The sequence below is a fragment of the Pinus tabuliformis genome, chromosome 3_2 (assembly GCF_031772625.1).
Source record: "Pinus tabuliformis cultivar Carrire ecotype Pingquan chromosome 3_2, CPIR1, whole genome shotgun sequence".
Lineage (NCBI taxonomy): Eukaryota > Viridiplantae > Streptophyta > Pinopsida > Pinales > Pinaceae > Pinus > Pinus tabuliformis.
Genome location: NC_142302.1, coordinates 936,267,631 through 936,289,648, shown reverse-complemented (window position 1 = coordinate 936,289,648; position 22,018 = coordinate 936,267,631). Strand labels below are relative to the sequence as shown.

General features: G+C 38.9%; 1 protein-coding gene across 2 annotated transcripts in view; it reads right to left on the bottom strand.

Moving 5' to 3' along the window:
- Window positions 1-2,114: 2,114 nt before the first annotated feature.
- The window catches only part of LOC149183722 (DNA repair protein XRCC4-like), a 193,686-nt gene continuing 173,782 nt past the window's right edge, over window positions 2,115-22,018 (bottom strand). Inside the window, exons 5-6 of one of the 2 annotated variants that reach the window (XM_089417225.1) lie at window positions 3,767-4,238; window positions 2,115-2,481 (exon numbers count right to left, since the gene is read on the bottom strand). In XM_089417225.1, the coding sequence (XP_089273351.1) occupies window positions 3,768-4,238 (471 nt within the window). In that variant the 3' untranslated portion in view covers window positions 2,115-2,481; window position 3,767. Of the gene's footprint in view, window positions 2,482-3,313; window positions 4,239-22,018 lie in introns of those variants that run through there. The other variant, XM_089417227.1, reaches the window with a different exon arrangement.

Here is a 22,018-nt window from a genome sequence, read left to right as displayed (position 1 = left end):
CTATAACCCTATCGGGTCCGGGCTCTGATCGCATATCGCAATCACAACAAGCAGGAGCTCCGGTTCATGGACTTAACATAATAGCGATGTGATATCCCACCATTGATCCTCCACCGTCTGATCAAGCTCGCGATCCAACAGTCCGGATGCGATCGCATCATCTCTCATTGCAAGTCGCAATGGCATGGTCCCTTTGTATTGCTGCGATCCCAATCAACGATTGCGCTATCAACGTATCGCATATCGCAAGTCGCAACGGCCCAGGGTCTATACAACTTCCCTTTGACTGTGTCGATCGTCGATCCACCGATCGCAATCGCAAATCGCTCATCACAATCGCTAATTCCCTGCCCAAGGTTCCAATATCGCATGAAAGCCTTCCTCCGATGTGATATATCAGAGATCGCTATCGAGGAGTCCTTTCACCTTTGGTTAAGTCCTCCCTTTGAATCTTTCCAATGCGATTTTCTTTAAGGAGCCCTTAAATCCACTTTTATAAAAAAAATGGCTCCTTTTCTAAGGACATTGGGCAAATTTCTTTTTACAATAACTTCTTCATCCAAAGTCCATTTTAGCATATTCAAATTGCGTTAGATTCAGAATGAAGAGATCTATGCAATGAGACTATTTCCAAAAGCATCATTTGACTTTCATTTTCCTCTGTGAGAAAGATTTTTAGATTTAGAAGTCTATTCTAAATCCATTTTGGATCAAAAACAAGCCAAGGGAACTTATGCGTACAAGTGCTCATAATGGCTCTAAAATCCAATATTTATCTCATCTTTTGTTTTATGTTTTGTCATGTGGTTTACTTGGGGAAGTAATGTGTAAGACAATATACTTGCTAAGCCATTATAAGCTAGAACAAAAAACACTAATTGTTTGAGTAGAGAAAATTTCAATTTTATATTTTGATTTTCCATTCCTAACCTCTATTTTGTTTTACAAAGTTGTCTAATTCAAGGACATAATTTTTTTGAGGGAGTTGAAGGAAATTATTTTATTGGAAATGTCACAACCATTGAGAAAAATCAATTTACAATTTAATAACTTTTATTATCCAATATTTAACTTACAATCAATAAAGTTTTCAAGTTTTTCCATGAAATTATCTATAGCAAAAGTAAAAAGTTTCATTCAATAAAGTAAAAATAAACCCCTACTATAAACAAATGTCCAACATTATTATTGCAAATAATAATAATGTAAAGCTTATATTAATATTTTTTTTCATTTTTATAAATAAATAAAACAAACTAAATAATTTAAAGTTTAAATTTACTCATTATTCGAAATTATCATTACATTTTTTATTCTTCAAAATTCGCATAATTACAGATATATTAATAACTCTCTTTTAAATTTTAAAAATAAATAAAGAAAAGCATTACATCCTCTCTTTCTTTTAATACGAATAAAAAAATTATAAAAAAAAATAAAATCCTACTAAATTTTATAAATTCTTCATAATTTATTTTAATTAAAAAAATCATTAATTATTCTAAAACCAAGTTTGTTATCCATATCCCATCATTAATTATTCTAAAACCAAGTTTGTTATCCATATCCCATATACTAGTGCTATATCTATAATTAACTGTAATTATTAAACTAAATTACTAAAAATAATAACAATAATTATTAAACTAATTTACTAAAAAGATATGTTAATAAGACTTGGAAAAAAATTAACATTCATAATATATTTTTGATAATAATTTTTAAACCAAAATTTTAAAAAAATGTTAATGTAACTTGAAAAAGATTAGCATTTATTCTTTTTATTTTTTCATTTTTTTCCTATATTTAATGATACTACAAAACAAATGATCTTAAAATATTATTTCATCAAATTTTCCATACAAATACATACCTCCACCTTCCCACCACCCATCTCTCATCTTCTCTAGAAAAAAAAAAAGTTAATACAAATTCACGCATCCTCTCGAGTTATCATAAAACAACATCATATTATAAAAAAATTAATACAAATACACCTTCACCAACCACCCTCCCAAGACACATCTGAAATATGAAAATGGACACAATCCACCGCTCACCCTTCCAAGAAATGAAAGTAAGATTTATTCAAATCAACTGAAAATACACAAACATAAAAATAATTAAACTCATTTCATAGACACACACTGGTTATGAAAGCTATACATAAACAATTCAACTCATTTTACAAATATATGATACGTACAACTCATTACATACCGTGGAGGCATGCAGAATGTTTCTCTCCAGGCTTTGACGCAATGTTACTGAAAAAGAAATAGAACCACCAACTGTTACTTGCACTTACTAATTAGGAACAAGTTTCCTTTTTAACCTCATGTAGGATGCCACTTTTACAGTGTTACAGACCATATTCCTGTTCTGCGATTGTAACAAGTGACATTCATAGCTAAAAGGGTTTTGTTTCCATTTTCTCAACGCTTATGAGATGCCCACCACTTGCAATGCAAGATTTTAATGCTGTTAACAATGAAGATGAACAATAGTTAAGTGGAAACCCCAAAACTGATAGTTGTTACAAATTTGAACATTATTGTTGTTGACTACAAAGGACCAGCAAACCAAAATCATAATAGTTTTAGATCTAAGACTTTTGTGATCCATAATGTATATACATGTGATCCGAATAGTTGTTAGTTGTTACAAATTAATTGTACATTATTGTGGTTATTGTGGTTGTCTACTGACCATCTAGACCCCTGGCCATTCCACTGCCTCTGCAACCTTTTGGAAAGATATACATTCTTTGACATGGGATTTGCAGGGAGATTGATTCAGATAATAGCAATTTTTCCCTCCAAGTGCAAACGCGTACATTCGAACTGAATACAATAAAGTATTTTACAATTAACCTAATCTCTTACAAAATCAAACAACTTATTTGCCCTATAGGTTTCCTTAACTGGTTTGAATTTATTGCCATAATAACTTACAAATCACCCATCACTAAAAGCACATCATTTTTCTTTAATTAAAATGACATTTAGAATCCAAATAAATGTATGGTACGAAGCCCTGCCCTATTCAACAAGCAACATGTGGAATGACTCGTTTTAACCTAAGATAATTTTCTGGATTGCTACTTGCAACTAAATCTAGTTTGATTCCTCCTTTACTTTTCAACCATATCCAGCTCAATGCTTTGTACAATACCCAGTACAATACAGTTTGCTTTCTTCATCCCTATGACAATAAGAAATGTGATTTTAAGTAACATTTTTCTTGGAATCTTTGCCTACACTCTAGATCAGGTTTGGATGAAATTTAACTTTCTCTGTGTCTCGTTAAAAGGGAGAAAAAAGGCTTAACACCTTTCCATTCATTTTTGAAATGTGATTAACATAATGTGATTTTAAGTAACATTTTTCTTGGAACCTTTGCCTACACTCTAGATCAGGTTTGGATGAAATTTAACTCTCTGTCTCGTTAAAAGGGAGAAAAAAGGCTTAACACCTTTCCATTCATTTTTAAAAAGGGGTGTGACCCCCTGGAAGAAGCACGGTACATATATCCGTTCATTTACATCATGGTTGCATCATCTGACAGGCAACATATCATGTCTTTTATGAGACTGGAACCCGGGTGGGGAGGTTATCATTAAACCCTCCCAACCACCCAGGATAACATCCATTGACAAAAGAAAAAAGGGGCTTATTAATTCTGCATGGTAAAAGCTGAAAGGGGCTTATTAGTTCTGCATTCATAGTACAAAAGAAATAATAAAAAGGAGAAGGCAGTAGTGTACATCAACGTCGTCGTCTTTTCTTTGGCGCACTTGTGTACTCTGGTACGGCAAGCAGGCCTGCAGCAGATGCTGAAGCTTCCCCATGATCAGAATCCTTGGATATCTCTGCATCATCTAACACTTGTGTTGCATCTGGATCCGTTGGTTTACTAATTATGTTTTGTTTTTCCTCTATTGGATTTTGTTTTTCTAATCGGCTTTCTGCTAGCTTATTTGATTGTCCTGGAGAAACTCCACCAGTGCTCTTCAGAGGCTTCTTGTTTAATTTTGCAACTTCAGAATCCTTTGAATCACTGTTTGTAGGACCAGCACTACTTTCATCATTATCATTTTGGTCACTTTCCCTGTCCGTTTCTTCCTCAGAGAAGTCACTTGCATCTTCTTGAACATTTTTTTTCGCCGGTTCTGAATGCAAGCATTTCTCCCTTAGTTCTCGAAGCTTTGCTTTCTTTGAATTGAGCACTGCAACAAACTACAAAAAAGGAGAAAAAACTCAGAAAGATGAAATAGATGCCAACCATATAAACAACAAATACAAATTACTCTTTTTTAAGCTTCAATATATGTATACTATTCTCAAAAACTTCTAAAAATGCAGACTGAATTGGTATCTCTATGTGTAGCATAACTGTTTTGACATGACGATATTTAATTGTGACACTTTGTTATGATACTTTTTTGCGAGCTTTTCCAGCTAGGACTCGGATTATTAGTATGTTCCCAATATTTTGGTATCAACGTTATCCCTTTGACCAAAAACCATACAGTTAACCTGTATACTCAAAGAAATATTCACTCCGCTCGATTTGCTTAAATTTTGCACTTAGCAAACCTGAAGCCACTCTGGACAGGCATAAATTTAGATGAAGAATGTAAAAGTTATACTTGCACAACCATCTATTACAAAGCCTGTAAAAATAAATATTAAATCCAATGCTTGACTTAAAGCATTTAGCAAGGTGCTTTAAGAAAACGCCACTAAGATAATCTCAACTATCAGCAGATCACTTCGCTAATACTGACAATGCAAAGCATTCTTAACACACATGTTATTAACTAAGCTGGGAGATAGTATATTTATCAGTGAAACATGAATCTCCGATCACTCGCGATTAATCACGAGTCAAACTCTGCTCTTCCCTCAAACGATCCGATTCAACTATGGGTGAGTCAAACTTGCGTTGACCGTGTTTGACTCGTGGTCAACGTGAGTTTCACTTGCGACTCACCGATTAATTGAGATTTAGGTGACTGAGGTGATTTTCAACCCTCAACTCGAGGGGCACGGGTTTTAACTTTTAGGGTTCCTGCATTTTTTGTTGCGTAGTTTAGTTAGGTTAAAAATTAAAAGTCGGTCTGTAATTGACTTTTCTCACTGCTGAGGCCTATAACTCATACGTCGAGAAGGTAATAGAGGCATGGTTTCAGTTTCAATTTACTCCACGTAATAGAGTCGTAGTGTAATAGAGGCATAGTGTGCTCCATTGTAGTTTCAGCGTGTGCTTGGTCAGAGATTTCAGTAGCAAACCATTATCGTATCATTTTCGCAGCAATCAAGAGATTTCAGTTACTGTTTTTTTACTAATTAGTATGCATTATTTTATTATCTTTTAGAAGCAGATGCTTCTGGTTCAAAGTAGTCACAGATTAGGAGTCAAGACCTAGTACTTTGGATCATGTTTGGACTCATAACATATATGAGATAAGCAAAGTCTTTCGGTAGAAATCACATACGAGAAATTTTTGGCCGACGCATTTCGAACCAATAAGTGTGGTTCATCATCAAGACTAGATGAAGAGGCAGACCATGGCAAAGGGTTATTCATATATGAGATAGTTATTCATTCATGATATTTTGGACATCTATTGATATTATGCATTGTTTGGACATGGCTTTATTGAATATCAATGAAAAATGTTTTTTTTAATTCAATATATGTGTATATCTTAAATTATTGAATTCACCAATTTTTTCCCGATTTTTCCCCGATCCGATTAAAACTCTTCGCTCTTTTGCCTCACCGATTTATTGCCGATTCTGAGTCTGGTAACATTGATATTTATAGCTTTCAGAAAATGTTAATATACAAAACTAAAGCTAGTTATCATATATTAAACTATAACTAATCATTATAGAACCTTGGTACTTGAGATAAACATCAATTATAGAGGAATAGGCACAGATCTGCTTTTTCAAGTAATAAGACATTGTTCCTGCAGACAGTCACAAGAAACCAACTTTGAGCGGAAAATTTTAGTAGCAATGACATCCATATGAGCGATTTTAATGTTATTATGAGAAAGCTAATTGGAAATATATATTAAATTATAAGTAAGCAGTTTATCAAAGAATAAAAATACCTTAGTTTTCCAAGTAACAAGGTTTCTTCCCATAGACAGTCATGTCAAACTGAGTTTCCTCATAAATTTACTCAGTTACATCTCCATATATTTATAGGATTTTGTTATGAACAGCTATCATATGTTAACGTAACTGATTTGTATCATGCAACAAGGCATCTCAGATGCAAGGCCGTTCCATAGCATCTTAACTGTAAGTTGTAACCCATTTTCAACGCAAACTAAAGGAAGTTTATATGTGATTTTAGAATTAGGATAAACAACTGTACTGGAATATGACACCAGTCCCAATCACAGCATTATTCCCTAGTCCTTCAGATGAGAATAAGGGTTTAAACTTTAAACTCTAGAGTGCGATGCGAGCATAGATCAAGACCCCAAATTCAATATCATAGATTAGATCTAACTCATTTCAATTCCAGTCCTAACTGATAGTCAGGTGAGTTATCCAACCACTTTTATCTTAGTACATTTCAACCAAGTCCCCTTTCATTAGACCCACCATCCATAGTACGACCTAGTCTAATAATGTTAAAATTGGCAACTAGGGCCAAATTCCATGTGGGTCACCTCATTTATGGCAGCTGATATTTTTCCTAGATTCCTCTTGTCGAAAGGTGTAGGATTGATCTAAAGATCATCCAATTCCGACAAGTATTTATGGAAATATGAATTTATTTGTATTTATTTGACAAATTGTCAAGGTCGGCCAGCAGTTAAAAGTGTGGCATACGTGCCCAGTGAATCATATAAATACAAGAGAGGTTGATTCATTTTCTCATCATCTCATCTCACTCATTCTTCTCTCTCTCTCCTTAGCTTTGGGTTATACAAAGAGCACCTCACACGTGGGAAGAAGGAGGACCCTGAAAGGAGGACACTGAAACTGCTGAAGGTCTCTTTGACCTACGTCGACCAAGCGTTGACTCATCAAGGGTGCAGTTTTGGTGTGGCTGCCTCTCCTAGGCAGGCCACAGAATTTGGCACAAAAATCGAGGCAATCCATCCACAAGTTTGACCAGCGTTGACTGCCCTAGTTTTGGGCAGCAGGTTGACTTCAGTCAACAACAGTTTGACTGTGTTTTTGGGGATGTTCAAGGGCTGTTTCTTCAGGCTGTTCGAGGGCTAGTTTACCACAAATTGACTAAGCATATTGGAGGTCAATTTCAACTCGTTTGACCAAGTTTGACTTTGCAGATCTAGGGTTTGCTGCTGCTGATATAAAATTACAGAATTCTAATGTTGTACTATTACTCTCTGCTGAACTATTGAAGATAAAAGAAGATTTGTTCAAAGGGTTTCCCCACATTGGGGTCTGTCCCTGGCTAGCCGCCACACCTTGTGTCTCTTGTCTTGGCTTGTTTTCTGTTGATCGTTTAATGTTCTATCTGCACTTTACTTAATGTATATGTGATTGCTAATCTATGGCTAATAAGAAGAAAAAAAGTAAACTGCTCTAAGCATAGGACATACCATAATTTAACATGGTATCAGAGCTGACATGAAGACAAAGCCCAAGCAAGAGCAAGAGCAATCGCCGAAGAGAAGGTTGGCAAGGCTATCCTAAAAACTTCATGGAGTCCTCAACACTCTTCCCCGCTGAAGACAAGCTCCGTGAGGAATCTGACTATCACGGATGGAAGATGTCGCTCGATCTGACTTTAGAAGATCAGGAAGTGTTGGACCATGTGAGAGACAATATTGTTGCGCCTCCATCAAATGCATCTACTGTTGCCAAAAGCAAGTGGTCCAAGGGAGAAGTTAAAGCAAGGAAGATCATCCAAGACTCTATCGACAAGCGCCTGGTGACCTATGTTTCTGAGCTAACAACCTCCAAGGAAATCTACGATAGACTGGTGAGTTTATTTAAAGTTAATGATGCAAATCAAGTTCTGTTCCTTAGAAATAAGCCAAAGGAAATTAAGAAGGGAAAAGATTAGAGTATGCAAGCATATTTCTTAAGGATCACCGAGATCAAGAATGATCTCCTATCTATTGGGGAAGTAGATCCTGATAGGGAAATGACTATCACAACTCTTGGAGGACTGCCACTTGAATGGTATATATTCAGGACTACACTTTTCAACAATAATGCCATCCCAGGATTTGAGGAATTGATGGCTAGATGTATTCAAAAAGAGACAAGGATGGAAGAGCAAGAAATGCCTGCACTTAAAGGCCATCCCCCTGCCTTTTCTTCTCATGCTAAAAGAAGAAACAATTCTGGGGCTAAATCCAAAGGAAAGGCTGGACCAAAGGGTGGAAGAAAAGGTCGATGTTAAAATTGCAACAAAATGGGCCACTATGCGAGGGAGTGCCCTAATAAAAGGGACTCACACCATGACGATGACCAAAATCACTCTCAAGGCAATCAAAGGAATGACAGGTCCAATGGTAGAGGCAAAAGAAATGTTGGAAATCAAGGAAGAGGACAACCCTTCAAGAAGGCATGAAACTCCAGGTATGAATGTAATGTTGTTAAAAATAAGCAAGATGAATATTGTCTACCAGTGCCCTCTCTACTATTGCTCCCCCGGACTCGCTGGGAAATTGGCTTATTGATAGTGGTGCCTCAAGGCACTTCACTGGTTACAAAGAAGCTCTCTTCAATCTGATAGAAAAGGAGACCAACCTGGAAATTGTTCTTGGGGACAACGCAAAATATCCTATGAAAGGCGTAGGGAATGTCACTCTTCAATTGAATCAGGGTAATACAATTCATTTGCAAGAAGTCCTATATGTACCTGATCTCAAAAAGAACCTGGTGTCCATTTCGGCAATGGAGGACAAAGGCTACAAGGTAACCTTCATCGATGGCAAGGTACGTGTATGGAAAAAGAATTTTAAGGAAGCTTTCACTCTTGAGTTTTGAGTCTATTCATTATATCAGGTCGAAGGAAGTCCGTTGGGTGTCATGTCTTGTGACACATCACTTCAGTCCGAACTATGGCATTGGAGGTTTGCTCACCTTCATTATAAAGCTCTACCCAATGCAAGACAAATGGCGACAGAGATGTCTGAGTTCCGAGTAGAGCAAGAAGGTGTATGTCCTGGATGTGCCGAAGGAAAGCTCAAAAGGGGACCATTCCCCTCAAGCCAAAGCAAGACCTCCGATATAATGCAATTGATTCACTCAGACATATCTAGTATGATACCTGTGAACTCTTTGGGAGGATATTTATATTACCTCACTTTTACAGATAATTATTCTCACAAGACTTGGATATACTTCTTGAAAAAGAAGGATGAAGTGTTCACTTGGTTTCGTCACTTCAAAGCCTTGATCGAGAATCAAACCGAAAAGAAGATCAAGATCTTAAGGACTGATAATGGCACTGAGTATGAATCCAATGAGTTCCCTGACTTCTGCAAAGAGGCTAGCATTAAGAGGGAGACTACAACACAATATACTCCTGAGCAGAATGGTGTGGCAGAATGGAGGAATCGTACGATTATGGAAGTTGTTCGTGCTATGCTTCACGATCAAAGACTTCTGAAGTTTCTATGGGTCGAAGCTGCGAATACCGCCGTATATGTGAAAAATCGATGCCCTCATCAAGCATTGGGTTCCAAGACTCCCAAAGAGATGTTCACTAGTAAGAAACCTAACGTATCTCATTTTAGAATTTTTGGAAGTCCAGTATATTTTCATGTGCGTAGGAGAAGAGGAACAAATTGGGTGCATCTGGAAAGAAAGGAATCTTCGTGGGCTATAGCGAAAACACTAAGGGCTATAGAATCTATGTGGCTGCTCAAAGGGAAATCGAGATTAGCCATGATGTCACCTTGACGAAGATATGGCTCTTAGCAAAGTTGATAGTCTTCCTACTCAAAGGGGATCTAAAGAAGCTGACACAAGGGAACCCAAGGAAAAGGAAGATGAGACGATGCACGATGTGGAAGAACCTATAGATCCTATTGATCCCACTCTGCAAGAGACTTCCTCTTCTAGGAAGAGGCCTTCATAGCTTAAGGGGACACTTGATGATGTTGAAGGGCACATTGCACCGAGGGGAACCTTTCGAGAAAGTAAGAAGCCGACCAGGTATCAGGGATACTTGACCATCATGAACACGATCATCCAAAATGAGCCTTCGTCATTCACAAAAGCTGTCAAGCATCAAGTATGGAAGGATGCTATGACTGAGGAATATAAGTCCATCATGAAAAACGATGTCTGGGATGTGGTCCCCAGACCCCAGGACAAAGTGGTTGTCACTTCGAAATGGCTTTACAAGACAAAGCATGCAGTTGATGGAAGTGAGGAAAAGTATAAGGCTCGTTTTGTCGCTAGTGGCTTCTCTCAGAAGAAAGGTATAGACTATGACAAGATATTTGCACATGTTGCCCGATACACCACCATCTGCTCGATCATAGCCCTTGCTGCTTCGCAAGGATGGAACCTACATCAGATGGATATCAAGACCGCGTTCTTGCATGGTTCGATCAAAGAGGAGGTCTATGTGGAGCAACTCGAAGGATTTGAGATTCATGATCGAGAATCTCATGTGTGCAGGTTGAAGAAGGCCCTCTATAGGCTGAAGCAAGCACCCCGAGCGTGGTATGAGAGGATCGATAGCTACTTGATGAAGTTGGGATTCACTAGGAGTGAAGCCGACCCTAACCTTTACTTTAAGGTTGAAGATGACAAACCTCTCATACTGGTGTTGTACATTGATGACCTCTTTCTAACAGGTGCAGACCCTCTCATTCACAGATGTAAGAGGGAGTTGGCTTCTGAATTTGAAATAAAGGACCTAGGACTGATGCACTATTTCCTAGGACTAGAAGTCTGGCAGAAGCCAAGGGAGATTTTCCTATCTCAAGGAAAATATGTGGTGAAGATATTGGAGAGATTCGGTATGGTGGATTGTAAGCCCGTGACTACCTCGATGGAGCTTGACTTCAAGAAGTTAAGCGGTAGTGCTGCCAAACCTGTTTTACGAAATGCTACGGAGTCTCGTCAACTCATTAGAGCATTGATGTTCTTGGTGAACTCTCGTCCGGAGATATGTTTTGCAGTCAACACGTTGAGTCAACATATGGTTGAGCCTCACCACTCACATTGGATTGGTGTCAAGAATCTGTTGAGATATCTTCGTGGCACAATCACTCATCGGTTGAGATACACTGTCGGAGATGTGAGACTACATGGATATACCGATGCTGATTAGGCAAGCAGTGTCGTGGACCGAAAGAGCACTTTTGGGTACTATTTCTCTTTGGGATCTGCCTCGATATCCTGGATGAGTAGGAAGCAGAAGTCGGTGGCTTTGAGCACCGCTGAGGCAGAGTATATTGCTGCTAGTATGGCCTCTTGTGAGCTGGTCTGGTTGCGAAAGCTCTTCAGTGCGCTGTTTGGATTTACATTGGATACCACCATGATCCTGTGTGACAACCAGAGCGGGCTTCGTTTATCAGAGAATCTCGTATTTCATGATCGCTCCAAGCATATCGATATCAGGTACCACTATATTCGAGATATGGTGCAGCGGGGAGAAATAAGGCTCCAACATATCGGTACAAATGAACAGGTCGCCGACATTTTGACGAAGCCCCTGGGAAAGGTCAAATTCTTGACTTTCCGAGAACGACTTGGTGTCGTTCAGAGACCCTCTTATGAGGGTCGAGTATGATGTATTGAGCTCTGGGAGCTCTAGGGGGCACAGGGTACTTCTTGGAGTGACATGCAACCACAGGGTGACTCACCATCCCCTGGTGGTGCACTATGTACAGGGTGAAAGGTTCAACCTTCCCCTGTGACACCCCGTGGCGACTGTAGGACAAGATGATTAGTTCTCCTGTGGGCCAGGATGATTAGTTCTCCATGGCGACTATGGAACAGGATGATTAGTTCTCTTGTGGGCCAGGATGATTAGTTCTCCATGGCGACTGTGGAACAGGATGATTAGTTCTCCTGTGGCGATTGTTGGACAAGATGATTCATTCTCCTGCGGACAAGATGATTAGTTCTCCTGTCGAGGCATCCTACCCATGCAGTCTGGGACTCATGGGAAGTACCTCTCATCTTATCAATGAGTAGGGAAATGGGGTTAGGGACCATTAGTAGTACTATCGATGGACGCATCGTTGTATCTACCATACTACCTATGCTAGGATGACCTCCATTGATCTAGGATCAATGATACTGATCTGGGATCAGTGAAAGTGGTGTCACACACTCTGAGACTGACTTCAGGTCAGTTGAGGATGGTATGATACATCCTCGATCATTTCTTCTTCTTCATAATTCGAGCAGAGCAAAGCAGTGCCAAGCAGTGCAGGGCAGTGCATTTGATGGTTGGGATAGTAGCGACGGTCAGACAAATTGCAGATGGAGTTCTCCCTAGTTGAGAGGGAGTGTTAAAATTGGCAACTAGGGCCAAACTCCATGTGGGTCACCTCATTTATGGCAGCTGATATTTTCCCTAGATTCCTCTGGTCGAGAGGTGTAGGATTGATCTAAAGATCATCCGATTCCGACAAGTATTTATGGAGATATGAATTTATATGTATTTACTTGACAAATTGTCAAGGTCGGCCAGCAGTGAAAAGTGTGGCACACATGCCCAGTGAATCATATAAATACAAGAGAGGTTGATTCATTTTCTCATCATCTCATCTCACTCATTCTTCTCTCTCTCTCTTTAGCTTTGGGTTATACAAGGAGCTGCTCACACATGGAAAGGAGGAGGATGCATTAGGGCAAGGAGGACGTTGAAAGGAGGATGCTGACACTATTGAAGGTCTCTTTGACCTGCGTTGACCAAGAGTTGACTCATCAAGGGTGCGGTTTTGGTGTGGCTGCCTCTCCTAGGCAGGCCGCAGATTTTGGCACAAAAATCGAGGCAATCCGTCTACAGGGTTGACCAACGTTGACTGCCCTAGTTTTGAGCAGCAAGTTGACTTCAGTCAACAACAGTTTGACTGTGTTTTCAGGGCTATTCAAGTGTTGTTTCTTCAGGTTGTTCGAGGGCTAGTTGACCGGAAATTGACCAAGCATATTGGAGGTCAATTTCAACTTGTTTGACCAAGTTTGACTTTGTTGATCTAGGGTTTGTTGTTGCTGATATAAAATTACAGAATTCTAATTTTGTATTATTTCTCTATGCTGAACTATTGAAGATAAAAGAAGATTTGATCAAAGGGTTTCCAAGCATTGGGGTTTGTCCCTGGCTAGCCACCACACCTTGTGTCTCTTGTCTTGGCTTTTTTTTTGTTGATTGTTTAATGTTCTATCTGCACTTTACTTAATGTATATGTGATTGCTAATCTGTGGCTAATAAGAAGAAAAGAAGTAAACTGCTCTAAGCATAGAACATACCATAATTTAACAAATAACCAATCTTATCACATAGATAATGGTGGATGTTGCTCATTGGTTATAGCTCATAGATAATAGAGAAACTCAAGTCAATCTCTTTGAGCAATTTGACCATTTATTCGAGTGGGTTTAGTTCAATGCTCTCCACTTTGTTCCCATTAGTTTGTTATTGCATTTGTACTATCCTATCTATGTCAATAATTGCTCAGAGAAGGTTCACCTCAACACAAGTCTTATGGGTATAGACTTGGTGTGATTCCCTTGATATTTCTCCTATGACAATTTATGCACATGTAATACCGATCCCAAAATGTATTGGTATGGAAATAAAGATGTATATAATAGACTTAATTATGATAAGCATATATCACGTACACACATCTTATTATGTATTAATAATATTCATATTAGCAAATATGGTTCTTCATACATATTGTGACAACTCTCTTATTAACATGAAAATAACTCAACTACCTTGAGGGAGATAAAGGACTTCCTGCCTTTGCTTAGATGCTATCAACACTATGCCATAATTAAGCGTAGTTGTGTCCTCTCTCCATTCCCAAAGGTTCGATCTCCTTCAAACCCTATCAAATCCCTCTCCCCTATTGCTCAAGGGGAATCCTAAAGGCCCTTTGTCTTATTTCGGATCACAGCCTTTTCTTGTTGAATATACATGAGGAATGCGCTAGGTCCACAATTGAGCAAGGTTTAGCAAGCAAGTCCAAACCATTGATCTATGTTCTTCCCCTCCTTCCCAATCATTCTCTCATCTTTCCGCAATATTTACTTCACCCACACAGGGAGAACCATGGGGAGCAACCAACATGTAGTAAACAATGGATGAGCATTTGTCCTTTATTTGACATAAGATGGAGATTGTATCTTCTCATGGTAAGCAACTTTCTTTGATCTACACTAACATTGTACTATTTCTACAGGGAACAAATTGGTGGTGTTTGCCTTTGTCTCATTAGTTTGGCAGTGGACATGATGTTCAGTGTTTGGTCCAAGGTTTTGTTGTTCTTGTTTTTGTTTTTTACTACAATAGACTTCCCAAATCCATATTTTTAGCGTGAAGGAAAAGACATGGCAAGAGAAAATGTTAAAATGGCAACTGGGGCCAAATTCCACTTTGGACGGCTCATTTGATGGAGATGATTATCGCATTGAATTCCTCTTTTCAAGAGGATCAAAATCGACCTAAAAATCATCAAATTTGGATAAGCAGAAATGTGTTTTTGAATTTATGCCCTCACATGTACAAATTGTCAAGGTCGGCCACATCATCATGTAGGCTCATGAAGCCCAAGAGACATGTCACTTCACCCTCAACAACTTGTATAAATAAGAGAGACCTCCAACCTCATTTGGCATCATCTCATCTCACACATTCTTCTCTATCCTCATCTGATTGGTTCGTACAGCGTATTGGGCATCTCATTGTGAAAATTCAGAAACCCAAATCTTATTGCAGCAATTGGAAATAATTCTCCTAACCGTTAAATTAATTTTTAACAATTTATTTACTGTTTGCTACAGCAAATACTAAATCAATCACACTACAACCTACACAAATAAATTGTGGAAGAAATAAACACTGGAAGAAATAATAGCACACACATAAAATCACAGTTATTTTTGGGCCAATGTCCCTGGAAAAAACCCCAACTTGGGAAAACTAGTGCAGCAGCTGAGGGTTTTAATATTAAGCAACAGTGAAATAATCTAAGTACAACTAGATGTTGAGACTATCAATCCTACAGAGAAATACTGGCAAGAAAAATCTAGTGATGAATTTCCTCACTCCACAAGGAAATATGGGCTCTGACCTCAGCTCAAGTTGAGTCATCCAAACTGGCTCTGCGCAACTACTGCGTCACCCTAGCGCAGTCACTTCTGCACTCAGTTCGAACCAGCGTCTCTTCAAGCTGTTTGGTCTGTTGTTGTCTGGGAAAATGTCTCTCCTAGCCTCTGGAACCTCTACCCGGCCTCTGCACTGAAACTCTGCTTTTCCCTAGCAAATTTGAAATTGCCTCTAGAAACTACTACGTTGCTCTGCATCAGCCTCACTGTGGCTTCTTTGCCTCTCTGCAAATGCACTCACCGGATCTGGAATCCTTCCTTAGGCTTCATTGTTTGTGCACTCTCTCACTGCTTCAATCTCACTAACTCTCTCTCCGACAACTGACTACTGCTACTCAGGAAATCGATTTGCCAAGGAAATTGAACTTCTCAAGTGTATTCTCCATCACCACATCGACCTCCTCTTATAATCCTATGTTGGAGCACCAACGGCCAAGCTTAAAACATAATTGATGGCTAGGATCATCTCTGGATTGATCTATGTGAATTTCTAGATGATTCTCACCTTGAATTAATTAATACTAATTAATCAACCATATTCCCAAAGTTTGGACTTAGGAAAATTTAAAAACTAGTTAATAATCTAATTAAGTTGTTTTTAGGCAGAATTTCCAGAAAGGATTTATAGGTTTTGGAGATCTCATGTATTCTAGCCTCTCCACAAAATTTCAAGGCTAGAACACATTCGGTGCTATAAAAACTAACACTCTTTTCCTCACACGTTTGGCAACCTAAGTTGCAGGAAACGTTGCCCAGGGGTTCGTTTCCGGCCGGAAACGAAACAGAAACAAGGAAACTCGTACCGTACGGCCTAGAAACGCATTTCCGGCCATACTGACTCGTTTCACGCTAGGGAAACGTGGCCAGTACGGCCGAAAATGAGTTTCCAGGCCGTATGGCGGAGTTTCTAGTTAACACTTGGTGTTTTTTTTTATTTTATTTTTAATTTTTCGCTTCTAATTTTTTATTCGGCGAATAAAATATCTTCTGGATGCTTCTAGATGCGTCTCTCAAGTTATAAGAAAGAGAATTTTTTTGAGTGGGGCAACCTAATGTTCAAGCTTATGGCCCTAGTGTTGATATGCAGTTCATGGTAATGTTAAATTCTTAAAGTAAAAGCAACATTCTCTTTTATCTTTCATTTTCAAATAGAATGTTGCTTTTACTTAAATTTTTAACATTACCATGAAATGACTCAGGATGTTTGAGAGTGGTTTCGCCCTCATTGGATTTCATATGGAGAAAGTAGAATTTTAGATCTCACTCAAAATCCAGCAGACATATCTGTTTTTCAGGATTTCAGGATTGGGGGGACTGCAAAGTTTCCATTGGATTTTGTCATGTACTAGGGTATGGAACTTGTATTTAATCAAGAGAACCAAGCCTTCTATGCAGGGGAGACTCCCAATAATCAAGAGCACCTAGGGTACTAGAGTATGGAACTTGTATTTAATCAAGAGCACTAAGGTCGTTCGACTATGTAGGAGACTCCCAATCAAGCACGAGACAAGAAATTAGAAATTTCTCGTGGCTGATTTTGGATATTGTTATTTTCATTATGTGATCATTCATGAGTAAATGTGATGTAAATTTAGAGACTTATAGTTTATACATTGACAATTGACAACTTAATCATAATGTAATAAATTAGAATGTATCATGTATGCTTTATGATTGCACATATTTCTTAAATGTCCTAATATATATATATAGATTGCGTTTCCCCGTTTCCAAAATTTGGGGGGACCACGTTTCGTACCCGTTCTCGTTTCAGAAACTCGTACTCGTTTCCCCGTATTGTGTAAGCTAGGTGGCAATAGAAGGACAAATCACAGGACAAATTACAGAGCCAAAATTTCAGAGTCTGTTGCAAGTTTGACCAACGTTGACCAAGGGTGTTTGGACCACATTTGATTGTGATTGTTGGGTCAGAATTTCATTTTTGCAAAGAAGCATATATTGGCACAGAAATTGAGGCATTATGTTGACTTTGACCGCAGACCAATTGCAAGGTTGACCGCAGAATTGACTGCAGAGTTTGACCATGTTTGATCGTTGTTTTCATGATTGTTTTGGGTTGACTTTGACCACCTTAGAAGGCCGAGTTTGACTGGGTATGACTGAGCTGCTTAGAGGACAATTTGTTGTTGCTTTCACCAACGTTGACTTTTTGGTTAGGGCTATTGAGTGCTACAAAAAATTTCACATTTGACAGGGTTGCTTTAATCATCATTTGGCAAGTCAATTTTGACTTTATTGTATACTCTCTCTCTGCTAAACATTTGATATAATAATAAGAAGAATTGATCAAAGGGTTTTCCTCATCTTGGGGATTTTCCTTAGCATTAGCCAAATCTGGTGTTCTCTTGTCTTCGCCGGTTTTTTGCATTTCACTATTCATGTCCTATCTATAGTTACTATCAATGGGATTTATGATTAATGTGATTGCTATTGGAAACTATCATTGGGCTGCTAAAAGTACATTGAAGTAATTGTGCTAAGCATAGAACATACCATTGTTAACTAAAATTGACATGGTATCATAGCCCAAGTGAAGACAAAACCCAAGCAAGAGAGAGAAAAGCAATCACTAAGAGAGATCTGTTGAACAAAGACTATTGGACAAGTCTCCATGGCATCTACATCTTACTTCAAAACTAAGGACAAGCTTGATGACAAATCTGACTATCATGCATGGAAAATGACTTTGGACTTGACTTTGGAAGAGCATGATGCAATGCACTATGTGCAGGGAAAAATGGTGGAGCCTCCTTCAATTGTACTTGTTGTTGTTAAGACAAAGTATAAGAAAGGTGAAATCAAAGCTAAGAAAATTATCATTGACTCCATTAAAAAGCATTTTGTTGCCTATGTTTCTGATTTGGGAACTTCTAAAGAAATATATGATAAGCTGGTTGGGATGTTCAAAGTGAACAATGCAAATCAAATCCTCTTTATCAAAAACAAGTTGAAGGATATCAAGATGAATAAAGGGGCGTCTATCCAATCCTACTTCATGAGAATAACTCAAATCAAGAATGATCTACTATCCATTGGAGAAGTTATTGTTGATAGGGAGCTCACTTCATTGCACTTGGAGATCTTACAAGACCTCGGGATGTATTTGTCACCACTATTATCAACAATGATAAGATACTTGGTTTCGATGAGTTATTGGCTAGATGCACTCAAGAAGAGATTAGGATGATGGAGAGAGACAAGCCCTCAAATGGAAATGAACCTACTGCTTTCTCTACTCATGCAAAAACGAAGAATAATTTTGGTCCAAGGAAACAGGGTCAAGGATACAAGAAGGGATTCAAGGAAGGTACTACAACTGCAACAGGTTCGGCCACTATGCTAGAGGGTGCCCTCACAAGAAGAATTCTCCAAGGGATGACGACAACAACAACCACAACAATTTCAAAAGCAATCGCAATCAAAAGAACAACAGGTTCAACAAAGAAGGAAAGAGGAATGCTGCCGCTATTCGAAATGGAAATGGTCGACCTCCCAAAAGGACAAGAAATTGTCAAGTATGATGAAAGTAATGTTGTAGAAAAACAATATGAGTTTTATCTTATTTCCACTTTATCTACTGCCTCTCCTCCAGATACGTTGAATCATTGGTTGATTGATAATGGAGCCTCAAGGCACTTCATTGGATACAAAGAGGACCTCTCAAATTTCGTTGAAAAGAAGACTAATTTGAAGATCATACTTGGAGATAATGCCACCTACCCCGTGAAAGGGATAAGTACTGTCACTCTTCACCTGAATCAAGGTTAGACCATTCATCTACAACAAGTATTGTATGTGTCCGATTTGAAGAACTTGGTGTCTATTTCTGCGATGGAAGATAAAGGCTTCAAGGTAGCATTCGTTGATGGAAAGGTACGTATTTGGCAAAGAAGCCCTGAAGATGCATTACTCTTGAATTTAGGGTTGATGGTCTCTAACAAGTTGGAGGAAGTCCTTTGGGAGCTTTGGCAAGCAATACTTCTCTTCAATCTGAGCTATGGCACAGGAGGTTTGCCCACTTGCATTGCAAAGCCTTACCTGGGGTAAGGAAGATGATCATAGGTATGCTCGAGTTCAACATGAATCATGAAGGTGTTTAACAGGGTTGTGCAGTTGGGAAACTTACAAAGGGACCATTCCTTTCTAGTGAAAGCAAGACAATCGATCGCTAGGATAGTAGCGACGGTCAGACGGATTGCAGATGGAGTTCTCCCTAGTTGAGAGGGAGTGTTAAAATTGGCAACTAGGGCCAAACTCCATGTTGGTCACCTCATTTATGGCAGTTGATATTTTCCCTAGATTCCTCTGGTCGAGAGGTGTAGGATTGATCTAAAGATCATCCGATTCCGACAAGTATTTATGAAGATATGAATTTATTTGTATTTACTTGACAAATTGTCAAGGTCGGCCAGCGTTTAAAAGTGTGGCACACATGCCCAGTGAATCATATAAATACAAGAGAGGTTGATTCATTTTCTCATCATCTCATCTCACTCATTCTTCTCTCTCTCTCTTTAGCTTTGGGTTATACAAGGAGCAATTCACACGTGGGAAGAAGAAGGACGCATTAGAGCAAGGAGGACGCTGACACTGCTAAAGGTCTCTTTGACCTGCGTTGACCAAGCGTTGACTCATCAAGGGTGCGGTTTTGGTGTAGCTGCCTCTCCTAGGTAGGCCGCAGATTTTGGCATAAAAATTGAGGCAATCCGTCCACAGGTTTGACCAACGTTGACTGCCCTAGTTTTGAGCAACAGGTTGACTTTAGTCAACAACAGTTTGACTGTGTTTTTGACGCTGTTCAAGGGTTGTTTCTTCAGGTTGTTCAAGAGCTAGTTGACCGGAAATTGACCAAGCATATTGGAGGTCAATTTCAACTCGTTTGACCAAATTTGACTTTGTTGTTCTAGGGTTTGCTGTCGTTGATATAAAATTACAGAATTCTAATTTTGTATTATTTCTCTCTACTGAACTATTGAAGATAAAAGAAGATTTGATCAAAGGGTTTCCCCGCATTGGGGTTTGTCCCTGGCTAGCCACCACACCTTGTGTCTCTTGTCTTGGCTTGTTTTCTGTTGATTGTTTAATGTTCTATCTGCACTTTACTTAATGTATATGTGATTGCTAATCTGTGGCTAATAAGAAGAAAAGAAGTAAACTGCTCTAAGCATAGAATATACCATAATCTAACAAATAACCAATCTTATCACATAGATAATGGTGGATGTTGCTCATCGATTATAGCTCATACATAATAGAGAAACTCAAGTCGATCTCTTTGAGCAATTTGACCATTTATTCGAGCGGGTTTAGTTCAATGCTCTCCACTTTGTTCCCATTAGTTTGTCATTGCATTTGTACTATCCTATCTATGTCAACAATTGCTTAGAGAAGGTTCACCTCAACACAAGTCTTATGGGTATAGACTTGGTGTGATTCCCTCGATATTTCTCCTATGACAATTTATGCACATATAATACCGATCTCAAAATGTATTGGTATGGAAATAAAGATGTATATAATAGACTTAATTATGATAAGCATATATCACGTACACACATCTTATTATGTATTAATAATATTCATATTAGTAAATATGGTTCTTCATACATATTGTGACAACCCTCTTATTAACATGAAAATAACTCAACTAACAGTTGACTGTAACCTTGTCCCTTCATATAGTGATCCAATCAACCTTCAAGCAGCAGCCCCATAGTTCCTCCTCATTGGATACTTTTGCCCAGCATATCATACCCAAACATGGCCCTGTTGTCACCTTCAACAACAATAGCTAGGTGACTATGTAAGGCTTCTTTCTGGACAGCAACCAACTGTTAGTATTGCCTATGACCATCCTCCTAAAGCTGTGGATCATCCTCTAGCTGTGAAACACCAAGTAAGGGCTTCCTAGAACAGTCATCCTCAATTGTGGATTGAGGCCTTTAATGATAGCGTATTTTAGACACCTTATTACAGCGAACAAGGGCTTCTTTGTCACCCTTCACTGCGTATTAAGGTCACCTCTTCTTGACAGCGTTTAGGGCTTATGACTGTGCTTTGAAACAGCAGTTAGGGCATCTCCCTTTAGCCCTACATTTAGATTTCTTCCTAACTGTTTGAGGGCTTCATTATGACAACGTAATTCATCTCCCTTTTGCCTGCGGCCAGATCTCCTCACTGCACTTCCAGCGTATAGGACTCTTCTCCTAGAGTCTCCATTATGACAGCGTATTAGAACCTTTAAGGATTGTGGATTAGGAGCTCCATAGACACCAGATCAAGGTTCTCTTCTTGCTGCGTTTGAGGGTCTCTTGAGACAGCAAATTAGGGTCCCTTCATGACCTGTGGCTAGGGCATTTGGGACAGCATATGAGGGCTTTACCTTCAACTGTGTGAAGGCCTCTTTTACTGCGGCTAGGGCTCCCTCTAGGATTCCTTAGATTTGCGTTGAAGCTCCCTTAGACTAGAGAGCCTTTCCTTGGCTGCGTTGAGGGCTTACACTTCACTGCCCTTCTTGATTGCGGCTAGGGCACATCCAAGGCTTCTCCTTTAGGGCTGCGTAGAAGGCATCTCCTCTAGACCTCCCCTTCCACCAAAAACCCAAACAAGTGGAGAGTGAGATCACAAGAGATGAGTATTAAATGACTTGAAGACCTCTCCTATTTATACTAAAACATTGA